Consider the following 18901-nt stretch of genomic DNA (forward strand, 5'->3'; position numbering starts at 1 on the left):
TATATGTACTTATAATGAATGCTCAATAAAGTTAAAAATAAGAGGCACCATTAAGATGTAATTAGCATTATCTTGGAAGCCATTACAGGCAAAGAAACAATGCTGATTTCCCCCAGGAATCAACAACCATTCAATAAGTTCTTCCTCCTTATCAACAAAGGTTCATTAAAAGCAGACTGTGACCTATTTTACAAGCTAATTCCCACAAATATTTGTTTCAATTTTATGAAATGTTCAAATACATATGCAATGAAAGCTTCTTTTCTGTTAGAAAGACTCAAAATGTTTAGTACTTCTGGGGAAAATGAACTACCACTGACCCAGAGCTAAAGGTTCTGCTCAATCTATTTTCTGGCAGTGGTTTATGGAGCAGGAGAGTCCTGGGCCCTGGCACAGAGACGTCTGGCTGAGAAAAATCTTTGTGTCATGGGCATCATAATCACTTTTAAGTGGGTGGTTATGTCTCCCTTGTGGCAAGTTTTTAGATAATTCGCACTGGTTCTGTGCTGACACAAGGTAAACTATTTCTTGAACATAAACTGCATGGAGTCTTTAGTTTGTCCGTCCAGAATGTCTTGCCAAGTTTCACTTCCCTCCACACTATTGTAACACAGCTGGAACAGGGTTGGACAGTTACTGTGTTAGCTGAGTTTAAGGACAGGATATTTGTGCTGTGATTAAACACAAAACGTATATGACAACAGACCTGTAGCTATGCGACATTCATGTATGCCACATTAATGTCTATACAGTTTTTGCTAGCCTCTCACTCACACATAAGGGTGCAATTCACGCTTTTACTCAGGCATGTGGGTAGCCAGCCAATTTACTTTGCATATCATTTGCACCAGGCAGTATTGACTCCCCGCCACCAAAACAATTACTGAAAGACACTTTTCAGACCGCACACAGAGAGAGCTGATCATTTACAATATTTGGAAATGACCTGCATTATGGGTTTGTTTGTACATTTTCTAAATAAAATACATCTTAGATGAAGCACTGATGGTTCTGGCAGTGTGAAAAATAGACGTGCTGCATTACAGTAGGAGAAAGAATAGAAATTCATCATGGAACTAATACGTATCGTTCAATGAAACTATATTTTAAAACACAAATTAAATAAACCATTTTAAATATGTCTGTTAATTTCTCAATTTAAAAAAGTGATTTATTTGTTTACATTTTTATGTTTCCATTATTAAATTGATAAATTGATTTGTCATTTTATTTCTAATCGGCACTACCGGTCGGAAAGGCATATATGCACACATATATGCACCATTATGAGTTCACAGATTATGCACCAAGCAGAGTCATATATGCTCATTATAGGATGAAATAAAATAGAATGAGATTAAATGAAATGAGTCCAACTGTGATATTTCCTCTTTACATAAAAAAATTGCGTATTGCCACAGAATAAACATTTAATGAATGTGAGGCCAGTTTTTTATTGACATTGATTTACATAATATTCAGAGCCTTCCCTTAATGCAACTGTTATTTTACATGTTCACAAGATAAGACAGAAATAACTTACTCACATGAGAACAAAAACACAAGACCATGTTGCCTAAGATGCTAACGCAACAGATAAAGACAGTTACGCACGTGCCACAGACGCTGCCATATAAATTACATTGTAACTTTCTAACATAACAACAAACTTTTATTTACGTAGGTTAATGAATCAAATGTATGTGTAACGTAAATGCCTTTAACATGTCATTAAAATTATTTTAAAAGCTTCCAACTAGAAAAACATCTCGTACAGGAGTTCCAGCCTATTTATATAAGCACTATATGTCCCAATTTGATCCACTTTTGGTCTTGCATAACTCATACATAACAACTAAATTTAAACTGTACATTGCAAAAATGTAGGCCACGTCACACAAGAGTGCTGTTTCTTGAACACAATTACAGTGTGTTGTTGTGCAATTCACACTTTACTGAATAACTGAACCATGATGCACGGCCATTATAGACAGAGAACTGAGAATTTTCAAAACAAGCAGCATCCTCAACCTATCTTTAAAGGTCCAATGTGTAATTGTTAGAAGGATCTATTGACAGAAATGCAATATAATGTACATAATAATGCCTTCAGAGGTGTATTAAGACCTTACATAATGAAGCGTTAAGCTTTTATTACCTTAGAATGAGCTACTGTATTTCTATCTCTCTACATACACTGCAGGTCCCTTTGCATTGAATTCGCCGGACAAAGTGCAACAGAGCGTGTTTTGTAAATATGTGATCTCTTTCGGCAAAGAAGTGAAAACATTCCCTTTAAAACTAAACAGACTCCACACAACCTATATTTGTGCAGTGCCACAGAATAAACATTTAATGAATGTGAGGCCAATTTTTTGACATGGATTTACATAATATTCGGAGCCTTCCCCTAATGCAACCATTACCCTACATGTTCACAAGATAAGAGAGAAATAGCTTACTCACATGAGAACGAAAAGTCAAGACAAGACCATGCTGCCATAGATGCTTACGCAACAGGTAAAGACAGTTACTCACGTGCCACAGACGTTGCCATATGAGTACATTGTAACTTTTTAACAAAACAGCAACATTTTACTTATGTAGGCTGTATGTGCAACTTAAATGCCTTTTACATGTCATTAGAAATAATTAAACAGACATTACAAGACGAAAACGTCTTATACTGTTTGATCATCCTTAGTCACAAAAGTTTGTTGTATAGGCTAAACAAGTAATTTTGATGTACGTTACCATATAAGATGTCAGATGTTACTTTTTATCAAGACATCTATACATTATCAGAGGGCCCCATGAAATCTGTTTACAATAGATGAAGGATGAAAGACTTTGACAATGAACATTCTGCTGTCTAGTGCCAAATGACATACGTTACGGCAAATGTTTCCCTCTACTGGATTATACAAATATTACAGCCTTAATATTTAGCCGTCAAATATTTAACGTTATATATAATGCTGCTATCACATGTTTTCAATTACATATTTCACTTCATTCTTGGAATTTCTTTTTAAAATGTATTTCACATCCCACAACATTTATACATGTGAAATAGGGCTATGGTTGAACAGTATAAGCCCCCAGCACAAGAATCCAAACAGGCAGTTAAAATGCCAACGCTTGCAATAATTAAACTTAGTTTGACTATTATTAATCATAATTATTTATTTGTTGTAGTAAAACCATAAGACCAATAGATTCATTAAAGTCTCACCATAATTTAATTATGGTATTTGTAGTAAAACTGATGTATTACAAATTAATCATGCAAGCAAACAAGTTTTTTTTACAGTTTTCATTTTTAATTAAAGTTGGACAGGATAAAGAAAAAACTGATTTAACAACAGATTCACAAAGTTAGAACAAATATTTACACATAGATAAAAATACATATTTACAATTATACAAAATCATCATAAGATCTTTAAACACAATAGCACATATATTCCGAAAATGTTTAATAAAAGAAAAATAAAACAGAAAGAACACACGCTAAAATGTCCCACAAATATAAACAACTGGTCGCACAGAACTTGAAGTGTATCCTGCATGCTTGCACATCCAAACCATTCCTATATTACAAATGTCAAAGCTTCCGTCAATGTACTTCCATTAGTGTGGTTTGTATTATCCGTACAATTAGTCTCTGGATTGGTATGATCAGAAGTCTCGGAGTCTGTTTTCTCTGTAAACCGGGTGTCCATGTCTTCATTGTGACTGATGTTAGACACCATGAAATCAGACTCCCCCTGGGAAGGGATCATAAGGCTAGTCGTGCTGGATTCTGGACCAATGCTGGAGTGTGAAAGGCCAGTGTTAGTTTGAGCGACAGACTCAGCACAGTATGCATTTGCATGGTCCTGTGTGTCCGTAGAGTCAGAGTATCCTGCCAGTTCTCTTCTCAGATTCTGTGCACTGTCCATGTATCTCTTACATAGTTCTGCATCAGGCATGTGGTAGGCATGGATCTCTGCCAGTTTCATGTAGATGATGTACAGCGAACTCAGGCTTTCTTTGTCCTCCAGAGCTGCTGCCAGGGCCAAGTGGAAGTAGCCCATGGCATCAAACGGATCCTGATGCAAAAATACCAATGAACATTCTTTGATATGTATCTGTACAGCAGATGCTATCAAATAGAATTGTGTCTTTAAACAGTCGCTTTGATTTAAAACATGTGCTCTGCTGTTTTTTTCATTCAAAAGGCACTGATGTGTCTCAGACTTATGTAGAAATATAAGTTTATTATTTTTAATATGTAAAATGGATAATTATCCATGCACGGAAAGGCTCTCACCTTTAATTTGTATAGGGTCAGATCAGCCAGTCTACAGTACACTTTAACATTGTACCGAACATCAATGGCATGTTCCAGTGCAATGGGGCAGAGTGAAAGAGACTTCAGGTAGTAGTTTTCAGCCATCTCATACTTCCCTAAAGAGAAGTACACTGATGCAAGACGATGGAAGGACACTCTCTCATTCAGAGGCACATCTGTAATAAACAAACATAGCACTTATAGCGAGCTGTGGAAATGACATTTCCACATACATTTATGCTCAACTTGGAGAAATGAAGAAAGGAAAATGAAAGGGGTCGTGTGACATGGCTAAAACTAATATTATTGTTTGTTTCTGATGTAATGCATGTGTGTATACACGATTAAGGTAAAACACTGTATTTTCCTCTCTGAAACGTGCAGATTTTTACGAAGCTCATCGCTGTGCTGTGATTGGCCAGTTAACCAGTGCGTAGTGATAAACTGAATACTGTAAGCGTGTGACGGAAACTAACACCTCTTACCATATTTGGACCATCAGATTCCAAAGCAACTGTGCTGACAGGTACGCTCACCTTACTTGCACATATATTTGGGTGGTCTTAGTCAAATCATACCACGAGTTTACCAGTTTTTTATGGGGGTGCGGCTACACGAGGCGCTTCAGGCAGGTCTGGGTGAGCATTCGCTTTTAGATGGAATGCATCCTTTGTTTCGACACTTACATTTTTGCAATTTTACTTGTCTAATACATGCATGGGCAACTTATAACACACCAAAGACACAGAAAAAACACGTTTTTGCACCGTATAACCCCTTTCAAATAATGTTAAATGTATTCAATGTTAAGATAACAGTGATTGTTCACTCAAAAAAAAAAATCTGTCCTCATTTACTCAACCTCTTGTCATGTGAAGCCTGTTATGTCTTCTGGAAAACACAAAAGAAGATATTTAAAGAATGTTGTTAACTGGCTCCTATTAACTTGCATTGGTTTTGTGTCTATAATATAGTAGTGAATGTGGGCCAGCGCTGATCGGTTACCAACATTCTCAAAATATCTTCTTTATTGTTTTGCAGAAGGAAGAAAGTCAGACAGGTTTCTAATGACAAGAGGGTGAGTAAATGATGACAGGATTTAACATTTTGGCTGAACAATCACTTTAAATGTTGAAATTAGTTTGACAGCAGGACCGTGCCCACGATGGAGCCTCAACAACCTCTCGAGGGGCATTGAGATGACTTAAAATTATTTAAAATACAAAGGATATATGGATTAGTGTCTTATCAGTCATCTTATCATATATGCCAAGCTCTGGAATATGTTTGGGTAAAAATTGTGCAGGGGCCTGCAAATATTGCTATGGACAATAGGGGGAGATTTGTCGAAAAAGAGCTTCAGTCCTGTAAAGGAAATGTGCCTCCAGCAGGGGGAGAAAGAGACCAAGGTAACGTCACAATTACACACACAGGCACATTTAAAATAATAGTTCACTTTCAAAATGAAAATTCTGTCATCATTAACCCATCCTCTTGTCATTACAATCCTGTACTACTTTGTTTCTTCCGCAGAACACAAAAAAATATATTTTGAAGAATGTTGTTAACTAGCCCTCACTTGCATAGGTTTTGTGTCTATACAATAAAAGTAAATAGGGGCCTTTGCTGTTCTGTTATTAATATAGCTTCTTTAGTGTTCTGCAGAAGAATAAAGTCATACAGGTTTGAAATGACAAGAGGACAACATTTTCACTTTGAAGGTGACCTACTCCTTTAATTTGTCTTGTCATTCATAGATTAAACATACTCAATATATATTAGCTTTAGACTCCCATAACATCCTTACAAAAACTCATATTCAAGAAAATGTAAAATTATATTTGTTTATAAATAATTTTACTGTAAACCAAGGAGTTGAAGTGTAACAGGTCTTACCAGTGGTGGTGCTGACCTGAACTGCGAGTGTGGCGTATTGCAGAGCCTCTTCATACTGTTTGTGTTTCATTAGAAGTTCTGTGAGTTTACACAACAGCCTGAACTCCGAGTGCACATCATTAATACTGCGGGCAAACGGCAGACTCCCATCCTTGTTTAAAAAAAGTACATCAACTTTTAAGCTGAATAAAACCATACTTAGTTACACAGTACACATTTCCATAACTCAACTCCATCATCATTTATTTAAAAGAGGGATTATTAACGTGATTTAGAGTTATGTGTATCCTAATAATATCTGTTGTGAAATCAAGGTGAAGCATACCCTGAAAAAAGGTAGAGCAGCTAGGCGGTTTCTGTGTCCCTTGAAAAACACATCTCCCGCCTCCTCATAAATGCTCATAGCAAAGCATGGATCATTCATCTTCAGGGCTGTCTTTACTGCTGCCTGTAAACATTTGTTTATGGAGAAAACGGTTATCAAAACAGCAGATAATATATATGATAATGTAATAGTTTTACTTTAAGGATTACCAATAATGATTCATATAAAGATTAGTCTTTCCATATTACTGTTCAGATATGTAAAATGATAATGCTGAACAATAATTAACATCTGTCCTATTTTACCTGAAGGTACATGTCAGCCAGCTCATCCTCATGGATCAGATAGTAGATACGGCCCACCTGCAGCCACGTCTCAGACTCTTCCTGTCTTTTCCCCAGATCTATGGAGATCCTTAAGCTTTGCTTTGAGTAATCAAGAGACTTCCTTGAAGACCTACAATGGTTTTTCTACATTACAATCGTGGAAATACCAACTGGCCCATTTGCAATGTGTAACACTCAAACACTAAAAAGTATACAGTCATAATGCACTTGTGCCGCTTACGTTATGTGTAATGTACAGTGTAGCTCTTACTTCTCTGTGTTTAATGAGAGATAGAGGGTGCTGAGCATCTCCAGATATTCTCCTTCTAGTTTTTTGTTTTTTAGAGTTCTGCATAGCCCCACACAATGCTCATAGTAAACAATACACTGTCCGTATAGCAGCAAGTCAGCATAATGACGACTTAGAACATTTGCCACAACCATCTGACCTGCAGGTGAAATATTTTTATTATTATTCACATTACCAGAATTAAAGGTGTCATGAATTAAGAAATACATTTGAATATGAGCTTACATTAAATATATTTTAAATGAAACCTTATCGTATTCAATCATAAGTCTGAGAACTGAAGTTGTCCTTGTTACTGAAATTACAATTTTTATTGACACCAGGCCCAGCGAACAGCATGTCCTGGAATGAACCTATCAATGTCGTCACCACCTTGACAGAAGATTATCATTGACGACTTCTCTAGCCCCGCCCACTGGTTCGCGATTGGCTTAAGCCATGAACACATAGTGCAGACTCCCACATTTGTGATGATTGACAAACTGGTAACCATAGCGACATATTTTTCAGCTAAAGTTTTGTTTTGATCGTCAGTTTAAACTAAACCGCTGATACGCTGATTTGCAGTGTTGCCATTTTAAGCTTGTTGTTTGGTTGTAGATCACAAAAGCGCGGCTCTTAGGTCTTAATAAACGGTCAGTAGCAGATTTTGAGATTTTTTGTAAAAAAATATAAACTATTTGATTTTTAAGGTTATCTTTCATCTTGTCTTTATTTTCTTCTTTTTTCTGTGAAGATCTGGCAAGCCTATCACTTTAGCGAAGGGCTCTCGAGAGCGGCTAGCCCCGTGTCATATGTGCAAAAGTGAGGACTTATTTTACTGTTATTTTTATTTAGACCGACCAAGCAACAAACATGAAAAATATTGTGCACCTCCTGGTTGTGGAAGAACACAGTCGCTTCCTTCGGATTCTGATATTAGGAATGCGTGGTTGAAGTTTATTTTTAAAGACGTTCTGGCATTATTTAGGAATTATGTAGGTGACATCCCGCAAGTAACTCTTTCCCTGCCACTGACCAGATTTAAAACATTGACTTAATGAGTACACCAGGATCAACTTTCATAATGCAACTCCAGAATATGTTCCTAAAAATACAAGCAGAATTTTTTTTTATCTTGTTATACTCACTGTGCAAATTTTTGGCATTAATGGCAATAAGTAGACCCATCTCATAGCACAGCCTGACTTCCTGACTCCCTCCTCTGTCCTTGAAGCTCCTGCCCAGCCACAGAAGAGTCTGGACGTGCTCCTCGTCCGTGGGGCTCTCTGAGAGAAACTGGTAGAGTTGTAGGGAATTTAGCAGAAAACATTCTGCCAGGGTAGAAGCCCCTACAGACAGACACAAGCAACCCATGTTAGCCAGGGCCAGCGCTTCATTCCTCTTGTTCCCATTCTCTCTGGAAATCTGCAAGGCGCAATGGAAGTTTTTGGCACCCTCTTGAACTCTTCCCTGTTTGCGGAAGCACAGGGCTAGGAGGTTGTAGACCACCCCACGCTGTGCCGGACTGTCTGTTTCATTCAAAGAGTTGAGCAATGGATACAGGGTGGACTGGGCTTTTTCGGGTTCCTCCGTTAGAACCAAAAGCCAGGCCAGTAGTATAGATGCCTCAAAGCCCTCCTCCTCATTTATTTTCCTCCCCGCCCGGGCCGCCTGGTGGGCAAAAGGCACAGCTTTTTCTAGAGCTCCATGCTGCTGGTAAACACCAGCCAGGCAAATGCAAAGATATCTTTGAGTCTTCAGATCTTTCCCTTGGCTAGCTATGGACAAGGCCTGCTGAAGGTAAACCACAACCTGTGCAGGAGGCACTGAGGTATTTTCCTTCCAGTGGGGATTGAGTCTGGCTGAGTTTTTAATAAAGAGTTCAATTTTCTGGAATGCATCGTCCAATGAATGTTCTTGTTCTGAGTCCAGGCTTATAGAGGCTAGTGTAAGATAGGGCAAATATTTTTTATGATACAGCCTGCACAGCATCCAGTTAAGATCAACTGGGGCAATAGGTCTCTCTTCATCAGCAGACAAAGTGATGGTAAGAAACTGAAGTCTCTCAACGAACGGCAAAGCATCCTCTACTTTCCTCAGGCGAAGAAAGAGTGACACGCAGAGGTAGCATGTCCGAGCTTCAAGGTACTTGTCCTTTTCGATTATGGCTTTGTGCATGATAGGATTGAGGAGCTCAAACTCATCCGCGGAGCAGAAGTTGTGGCATGGAAGACACAGGATCAGTGCACTGGCCTTCTCCAGGGTTAATCGCAACTTGTCCATCATCTTCTGTTTCAGATAAACAGCGGTGAGATTGATGTACAGGGCAATCAAAAGTGGTTCATCATCAAAACCATTAACAGGCACTTTCAATGCCTCTTCAAAATATACTCGCGCCTGGGAAAATTTCAGCTTCTTGGCGGAGAGCCTGCCTAGGAGGAAGCAGGCTCGCCGATGGGCCCACAGCATCCTGCCTTTCTTAGCTACTTCTCGCAAGTTTTCCAAATGCTGAAGAACCTCGTCCTCTGAAAGACCACTGAAGACAGCGTCCAGGAAAGAGTATCGGAGGTCATAAAGAGTCTCCAATGAGTCCTGAAAATGTTCCAGGTTTAGGAAGGTCAGGATTGGGTCAGCCATCTCTGCTTCATCAGCCTCCCAGATACCCTCATCCATGAAAGTTAGAGGATCTTCCTCATATTCATCCATCTCTCGGAAGGTGTCCTCCAGGCTAAACGGGAGCACTTCGGCATCTCTCTCGAGATGATCCCGAGAGGCGTAGAATGACGGCCGTGGAGAAGAGTTGTAGGGAGTTGTGTCACTCTTTTCTGATATGGTACTCTTTCTTGGATTTTCTACTGGTGTTTTCTGCTCTGTAGGTTACACAGTAAAGATGAAAATTTTGATTACTACACAATTGTTTAGTAGAAATTACATAAGATAAATTGTTAAGACATTTATAGGAGCAGATAAAAGTCCATATTTACTTGGTGACATGTTCATATTTTTGACGAACAATCCCTTTTGAAATGGCTTACCTGACTTTGGATGGTTTCTAATATAAGTGAAATCAGAGTCATCCAGTCTGTCTGCAATATAAAAAGTAAAGTTATAAACATTATCAACAAATGACAATAACATCATTGTGTCCAAATCTAAGGGTATCTCCCAGAGAGGCAATGGATCATCTCTTACCTAATCTGTACACAGTGCTTATGTCAGAGTAGAAGAGATTCCCCATCACATCAGACTGGCAGGACTCAAAGCACGGGTTAAGTTTACACAGTGCTGCCCTTTCCTCCTCACTCAGAAAGACCAATTGTCCATTGCTGTGAGAGTCCAACAAAAGCAACATTATCAACCACATGACTCTCATTCGAATCTCTTCATCACATCATCACATAACTTCAGCAAGCCCCGCCTTCCAATTCCTGCATCGCCACCAGCTAGACAGAGGCACATTCAGCAAAGGTCAACAGAATAAAACAGTGTTTGCCGGCTGGATGCTTTCATCTGATATGTCAGGGTCGCTGAGAGACACGTCAGATAAATAGTTTTACAAAACATAGATGTTGAGCACACAAATCTGTAAATATTAAAAAATTTCATTAACTGTTTACTTACAGAGGTTTTATATTCTCCGGTTTTACATGGGCCAAGTGAACAAAGCCCATCTCTCCACTGGTGAGTTGTTTTCCTATAAATATGTTCACAGAATGGAAAAGAAATCCCTCGATCTTGATAATGTCGCCCTGGTGTAAATGCAGCTCATCTTTAACCACCGGGTAATGGTCCACTATTGCCACACACGTCCCCACCACTAAAAGGAAGGTAAAAGAAAGCACACATTTATTGTTACACCAAAAGTTGTTTGTGATTTAAATAGAAAGGTTGTGTTTAGGAATGCGTATCAAGAACCTCACCAATAGAATGATCAAAGAGGCTTTCTGTAACCGAGATCCCTCCTGCATTGCCTGGATACTTCTTAAGAAACCACCTACAGAACAAACACACTTTTTGTATTGCCAACCCATATAATTTTATGTTCAAACATAGTAGAATAAAAATATTTCGAGCAAAGTAGTGACCAGTCAATTGACCCTCGGCGTGGAGTTTGATTGACAGGCGACGGATCAATCATAACAGCGATATTATGCACCCCCTGTTGCTATTCGCCAGTTTGTCCGATAATCAAACCAAACAGTTGAACTGGCTGCACATTATCCGGTTTTAAAAAGTCCTTCGCGATTGTTGCAGGCCGTCACACCGTAAAACAATGATCCCAGCTAAAAATGAATCTTAGTTGTCATAATGTACAACAATAAAGACTTCTTGAAACAGACTCATACAAGAAGACTTGTCCAGAGTTTTCCCTTACAAACTGATCCTACATGATCCGTGCAAAATTTTGTTAACTTAATTCCAAGTCACTTTCACATCCTAAATATACACCTCAAATGCATTTTTCTGGCTGAAAGTACACGTAATTTTTTCCTGAAATGATTATTTCACGATATATACTATTCAGTGTAGTGGGAGCGCTTTGGCTGATGTTGGACATAGCAAAAGGGGGGCAGCATTGCAAAGGGTTAGTTGAGTACACATTGTACATTGTAAGAATGTGTATTAGGATGCCAGTTTGACTTACTGATAAAATGGATAAGGGAGAGGTTGCGTATCATGCAGGGGCACTTGACCATGTTTGCCTGTGGACAGCTGTGTTCCTTCCCACATGGGCTCTTGACCAATGTCTTTCACCATGATCAGATCATTCCTCGTGTAAGTCAGCTCATCTTCATCCTCTCTGCAATCACTGTTGCCTAAAGCCTTGGCACAGAATGTTCCTGCAAACAGTTATGAGACCATTCAACTGCTTTCATATTCACTATCTGTTCTTATTTCATATCTCTCTGTTGGCTTCTTTCTAATCGCAATCACCATTTATTCTGTCTAAAACAGATTTCTCCTTAACTCATGTTTTCTTTTAAATGAAGTGTAAAAAGCTCATTGTGGATTCTTAAGGTTCTGAAAGTGATATACAGTTAATAAAACAAATGTTTTCATATGTCAAGGATTAGCCGAACAGTGTCTTCCATAAATTGATGTTATTTTTTTTACAGGGATTACACAATCCTGGGACTAATGCCAGATAACTTTATCATTACTGTTTTGAATAAATCCTACAATCATGAAAAGCCAGTCTTTGATATGAATGAAGTTGTTGAATGATTCACGGAAGACAGATATTTCATATGCAAACAAAATTCAAGGCAATGTTGTGTCTACAAACAGAAAAAGATCTTTGAAAACAATGAGTCGGCAGTCACATTTTTATCCTATATTGTTTCCTAATGTGACCTCTAAATAGAATACAGAGCAGTCTTTGCAGTCTTTCAATAGTGGACTTAAGAGCCGAAGAACAACATGTAAATCTGTCCTTGTAGTTGCTGTCTGGTTAGAAGGAAAGTTCACCCAAAAATGACGTTCTGTCATCATTAACTCACCCTTAAAGTGATAATTTACCCAAAAATCACAATCATGTCATTATTTACTCACCTTTGAGTTGTTCCTAATCTGTATAAATGTCTTTGTTATTATGAACACAGAGAAAGATATTTGGAAGAATGATTATAACCAGACAGATTTTGCCGTCCATTGACTACCGTAGTAGGAAAAAATACAATGGTAGTCAAAGGTGCCCCAGAACTGTTTCCTGTTCTTCATTCCTCAAAATGTATTATTTTGTGTTCAACATAACAAAAAAATAAAAAAGTATTTCTTAAAACTGTTGGAGTCAATGGGAGGGAAAATCTGTCTGGTTATAATCATTCTTCTTAATATCTTTCTCTGGGTTCTTAAGAACTAAGACATGTATACATACTTAGAACAACTTGAAGGGGAGTAAACGATGACACAATTTTCATTTTGGGGTGAACTATCCCTTTAAAGGCGATGTTATTGATTCTTAATCGCCTGCGAGATGCGATAAGTCCTTACCTTCCTGTGTCAGGAGTCCGAGGTAAATAGTAGCTAAGTGATCCTCATCCACTGTCACACAGATCTCCACATCACAGAGCAACACAGGGTCCAGCCACAATAACTGGTCACACAGAAAGTTCTCAAGACATCTTGCCACGTATCCTGAATTACAATAGAGCAACCATTATATTCCATCAGATTCACAAAAACCTGTTTCATTATATGTATTGATACTAACCTAGTTTCAAATAAGTAGAGAACTTCCAGATCTCTTCAATGGTCTTGAAAGTGATGACAAAGCTGTCCTTCTCAGCATGAACAGACACCAGTCGTGCAGAAAGATCCTGTGTGCGGCATCAACAATCACCATGATTGAATAAAGACTGAAATAATCGATAGTAACAAGTTCATCAATGGTGCCAGTGGATGATTCCTGAGGATACTTCAGTGTCTGACCTTGAACAGATGTGCGACGTCCTGGCTGCTGCTTTCTACAACCCTGAGTCTGGTGCGTAACGCCTCCTGAAGCTTAACATCCGGCTGGACACTAGATCGTCGCCTACCGCTGAATAATAAAACGAGATCTCCAAGACAAAAATAGGAGCTGAGTTAAGTATACATCACAAATCCAGATCCATCTATCCATCACATTAAAACTAACATTTACTGTATGCTCTTGTGGCGTAGGGTGTGATACTTCTCAAAATATGGCAACAAGATTTTTTTACAGTAGCAGCAATGACCGCATGGCTAAAAACATACCATTAGAGAAGAGATTAGACTAAGTGTACACATTAAAGGAAGTCTGGCATTAGTCAATAGGGTGTGCTTAATGAGTGTAGCCATTAAAGGCCATTATAGAGAAGGCCGCCATCGTTTCCACACAGGTCTGCGAATACCTGGAGAAAAACGCTCTCCTGAAGATATGGTGCTGCTTCCGCTCAATGCCTCCTTCCTACTCCAGTTACTCCCTCTGCCTTCAGCCTCCACCTCTGCCTCCGCTTCCTCATCTCCAAATGGCAAAACAAAGGAAACTGGGGTCAAACACAATTTTTTGGAGTGCATGTGGTCGGTTTGTAGTTCCGTAATTTGAATAGAACCTCAGAACCACCTGTTATTTATTCCGGTCACACTAACATAACTCATAAAAAACCTTAGCCTATGGCAAATTAGAGAGTTAAGGATTATTAAGGATACTTGATGTGTGTTCCTTCCATGTTAATATAGTTTTACTATTCAAAACATGATATTGATACAATTAGCATGTTTCTTAATAATATAATCAGGGATACATTTACAATCTCTTAAGCCTCGGCTCATAAACAGGAAGTGCAGACCATATCATAATGGGTCTATAAATATCAGCCTGAATGCTTAAATAATAGCCCCTTTCTCATTTCCGGATAGTTATGACTTTCCCAGCTTTGTCCATTGAAAGGAAAGGATGTTCCAAACAGTTTCTTAGTACAACATTTATGTAGCTCAACATTTTATAAGTTGATAAAAACCTTTATGATATTAGAAGGTAATCTATAGTCTAATATACTAAAACAGTAGAACTTTACAATAAGGTTCAGCATTAGTGACATTACAGTATGTTAATAACCAAAACCTTACTGTAAAGCGCCATAACTAAAACTTTGTGATTGTCTCACGGTTTACTCAAGAAGTCATCTTACCAGCTGTCATGATGTCATTGGGTGGAAAGAGCTCACTGACGGCTGCTAAAGTGTATGGAGGGTCATTCCATAAGGCATCAAGCTCAGCAGGTGATATCGCTATTGAAAGGGAGTGGGATGTTAAGGGATTGTTATTAAATTAACTACATGAGAAATAAGCAGAAGCTTTTAGGGTAAATGTGGAATCGGTCTGACGACGAACCGGAGGAACATGTCATTACCTGAACGGAGAACGAGACATAATAACAGCCCTCATGCCGGCATAACACAGACTGAAATGTGAAAGAACAATGTGCGCATGCAAACAATGACAAACACGTTGGCCCTCATAAGAATCGTCCTGAAACCTTGCTTGACTTCATCGACGTGCAGTATTGGAAATACTCAGGGACCATCAAATTAATACAATCTATCCATTTGCTATTTATTAGTTAACAGCTTAATAGTATATTATCTAAAATCATACAACCAAAAATAATATGTATCATAACTCACACGACAACAAAAACAACAACAACAACAACAGTACAAATTTGGTCACAACAGGCGATCAGAACAGAGACAAAAACACACAAACCATCACACAAGGGAGGTGCACATCCAGCATTACCTTCATGGATAAATCTATTACCCATGACTGATAGAAACACTGTGATGTCTCCCTGTCAAAGTTACTCTTTCTTCTCATGGCACAAATCTATGAAAGCCAGGATGAGACCAACCTGAAAACAAGAAGCAGTTTCTGAGGCACGGAACAGGACAACAGCAGCATGCCATGATGTGTACAGCCAGCTTCAATAGTGCCCGCTAGAAGACAGATCCACTTTAACTCCATGGACCGTTATTGATGGAGTCGCTCATCTCCCTCTCTCTCCCTCTCTGTCTTCCTATCCATCTTCCCCTTGCCTTGTACATAAAACGCACGCTCTCTAAACTTCCATCAATATCATTCTCTCTCTTCCTGTCTGCGTCCGCTCCGCGGATGAGTGGAGCACTCTGTGCTGCTAGCATGTTTGTGTGGGTTTGTCAGTGCCTCTCTGTGCCAGGGCTTTTCTGGAAAGCGAGAGCAGCAGCATTCTCGCATTGCTGACATACGGACACAACAGGCCCAGTGAGAAACTTGCTCACAATAACAAATAAACATGTTGGAGTTGAATAAACCGGTGCTTAACTCTACTCTGACTTGAGGTTTGTTCTCTTTTGTTGTACTAGCATAAGTATCTTGCCATCATCACTTCTTTTCTACGTCATTTTCCATCAGTGGGAAGTTGGTAAGTTACAGTAAATTCTTAAAATGCAGCCTTTCATCTCTTTAAAAAAAGGTGCTACAAAAGGTTCTTCATAGCGATGCAATAAAACAACCATTTTTGGTTCACCAAGGGTCTTAAAAGAACCATTTCCTTCTTACTTTTTATAATATATAAAACGTTATAGGATGGTACAAAAAAGTGAAACAGAAAGGTTCTTCGGATGGTAAAGGTTCTTTCTGGAACCATTCAGCCAAAAATGGTTATTTTATGCCATATGCATCTATGGCATCGTAGAGTATCTTTTAAAATTCATAATACATTTTTTTGCCTTTAAAAGTCATTTCACCTTAAAATTGTTTGTGAAGCCAAGTTCAATGTAAAGTAATAGTTCATCCAAAAATTGTAATTCTGTCATGCATTTATTCACCCTTATGTCATTTCAAACTTGTATGACTTTCTTTATGTAGAACACAAAAGAAGATATTTTGAAGAAAGTTTGTAACCGAACAGCACTGGCCCCAATTCACTTCTATTGTATGGACACAAACCAATGCGCAAAGTGGGTGCCAGGTAACATTTTTTTTAAATATCTTCTTTTGTGTTCTACGGAAAAAAGAAAGCCATACGACTTTTGAAATGACTAGAGGGTATTTCAGCACAGAATTTTCATTTTTGGGTGAACTATCTTTAAAGCAGCTAAGAATGCGTTTAATTCCCTGGGAATGCATGAAGTGAAAAAAAGTAGATGTATATGCAACACATGAAGTTTTATGGAAAAATATCCAAATGAGTATGATGTAAAATATTTTGCACATTCAAATCATATTCATAAATCCTTATAGTGTGTTAAATAGTCTCTCCTTGTCTAAAACCCCACTGAATGTGTTTCCCTGTCTTAAGTGCATAAAGAGGATCCTTATCTCTACAGAATAATGCTGATCATCTCAGAGTTCGGTACAGAGAGGACTCAGTCAGATTCTAATTCAATTTGTGATGATCCCATGAGTCTGAACAGCTGTAAACAGCAAGGAGGCATTTCTCAGCACAGCTCCTTAACACTCACAGCATCTCTCTTCATATTCAACTCAAATTTAAACGCATTTTCTTCATTATCTCACATCAGATAATATTTTACAGTGGGAACACCAGACCATACAGTGCTACTGCAAAGACTACCAAAGTACATCTTCAGAGAGCAGATACCAACATTAATAACTTTATTCAATAAAGTCATATTTTAAGAATATTCTTAAGGACAACACAGCCTCATGAAATGTCCTTATGGCTCATAAATTTAACGGAGAAGTAGAGCATTTTTTTTGTAGGTTACTGGCTCAGTGTGTGTGGCTGTCAGTGAAAAGAACAGGGAAACGTGTAACACGAGTAAGGGCTATTGACTCTAAGTTTAGAACGACTCCCTCCAGAGCCCAAGCTGTGCCCGCTGTTGCTATTAATTAAATAGGGTGAATAACAAGTTCTCAAACCCAGTCAGTAATAAAGCTTTTGGCAGTAAGAGGAAGTAAATAATCAACAGTTTGAGAGAAACACAAAGAGATAGAAAAGAAGACAACCATCTCAAGTTCAAAAAGTAAATGTACTGTTTGTCAAACAACTTGACCTTCTTTTACAGAAACTGTAAAATATATTTATGGAACAATTTCGACTAATCACACAGTTACACACACACAAACACTATATTCTAACCAAAACACATTTGCCTTTGAGAGAGTGAGGGCATACCTCTGTCCCGTTGACTCCCGACTGTGAGCTCGCACCTCTGTCACTCTGTGTTCTGAGGAGTTGGTGACACTGACTGGTCACACCGACTCAAACTAACTGTCATTATCCCGTGTAAAACTCCTGTAAGAGAGAGAATACACCAGAAGGTGTGTGTATGAACTTGTGTGTGTATGCCCTTGTGGCATGTGTTTAGAGCTTTCGCTTAGGGAAGTATGTTAACTCCTCCCCAAATGATATGGTTCTTTCTCTCCCTCTCTCCCTCACTCTGAGTCTAGCCCTCTTACCCCCGTCCTGTTAAACTCTGGGTCAGGTCAGCAGGGTGTTGGAAAACCATCAAAGCAGAGTAGAAACAACCAGTCAATGGCTCAGCCAATCTTACTTGGTCATAAGGAGTCATGAATGCAAGTCATTTCTTTGAACATGTGCAAAAATGGAAGGAATGTTTTCCTTTGACAGATCGCACTGTAATCCATCTGGTAAGACTTGTTTTTCATGCATCATAAGAAAACGCAACTAGAGTCACTATCAAACTCAATACAGGGCGTGAGATACGCCCTCTTGCTCACATTCCAAGGGTGCCTTAGACACAATATCCAGACTCGTGTTTGTGCATTCCCATCATTCACTCGGTACAGATAGCAATAAGGATTTTAAATCTTCTTTAATTGATTATTTATTTTTCCAAGAACCTCCAGTGCTTCATCATCAAAAGTGCAGATAACAGACTGAGGAGCCTTGGGTCAGCTCATTTCTTGAGTTTACCTTAGTTAAATATAAACCAGAACAGACTATTGTTGTGCTACTAAATTCACCTTGAGAGCAAATGTTACTACAGTGTTGCTAATTCCTGACACACAGGGCTCAGATGATCTGGGTTAATAGCATTACACATAGTCTATACATTGTACTGATCTTCACTACACTTTTGATTTGTTTTCTTTTGTGCTTCTCATTTACTGACTTTTATACATGTAATGATTTAAATTATAATTACATTGTATAATTTAATGTTTAATAAATTAATTTTGGTTTAACTTTACAAACGGTGTGGTCTCCCTTATATCATTGCTACTGTGAGCCA

General features: G+C 38.5%; 1 protein-coding gene across 7 annotated transcripts; it reads right to left on the minus strand.

Moving 5' to 3' along the window:
- Positions 1-3307: 3307 nt before the first annotated feature.
- sh3tc2 (SH3 domain and tetratricopeptide repeats 2) lies at positions 3308-18214 on the minus strand. 7 transcript variants are annotated; one of them, XM_056769753.1, is made up of 20 exons: positions 18105-18214; positions 17821-17940; positions 15441-15552; positions 14831-14929; positions 14051-14161; positions 13608-13735; positions 13390-13495; positions 13170-13313; positions 11821-12016; positions 11096-11169; positions 10797-10992; positions 10368-10501; positions 10211-10261; positions 8324-10045; positions 7155-7332; positions 6863-7013; positions 6558-6680; positions 6233-6383; positions 4316-4512; positions 3308-4094 (listed from the first exon to the last, which is right to left on the minus strand). In XM_056769753.1, the coding sequence occupies exons 3-20, from the start codon at positions 15463-15465 to the stop codon at positions 3594-3596; spliced, it is 4287 nt and encodes a 1428-aa protein (XP_056625731.1). In that variant the 5' UTR covers positions 15466-15552; positions 17821-17940; positions 18105-18214; the 3' UTR covers positions 3308-3593. The 7 variants fall into 7 exon arrangements, with proteins under 7 accessions (XP_056625731.1, XP_056625733.1, XP_056625736.1 ...); XM_056769755.1 differs by lacking the exon at positions 15441-15552 and having other exon boundaries at positions 14051-14929; positions 18105-18213; XM_056769758.1 differs by lacking the exons at positions 15441-15552; positions 18105-18214 and having other exon boundaries at positions 17821-18050.
- Positions 18215-18901: the final 687 nt, after the last annotated feature.

The sequence above is a fragment of the Triplophysa dalaica genome, chromosome 16, assembly GCF_015846415.1.
Source record: "Triplophysa dalaica isolate WHDGS20190420 chromosome 16, ASM1584641v1, whole genome shotgun sequence".
In the NCBI taxonomy this organism is placed as follows: domain Eukaryota; kingdom Metazoa; phylum Chordata; class Actinopteri; order Cypriniformes; family Nemacheilidae; genus Triplophysa; species Triplophysa dalaica.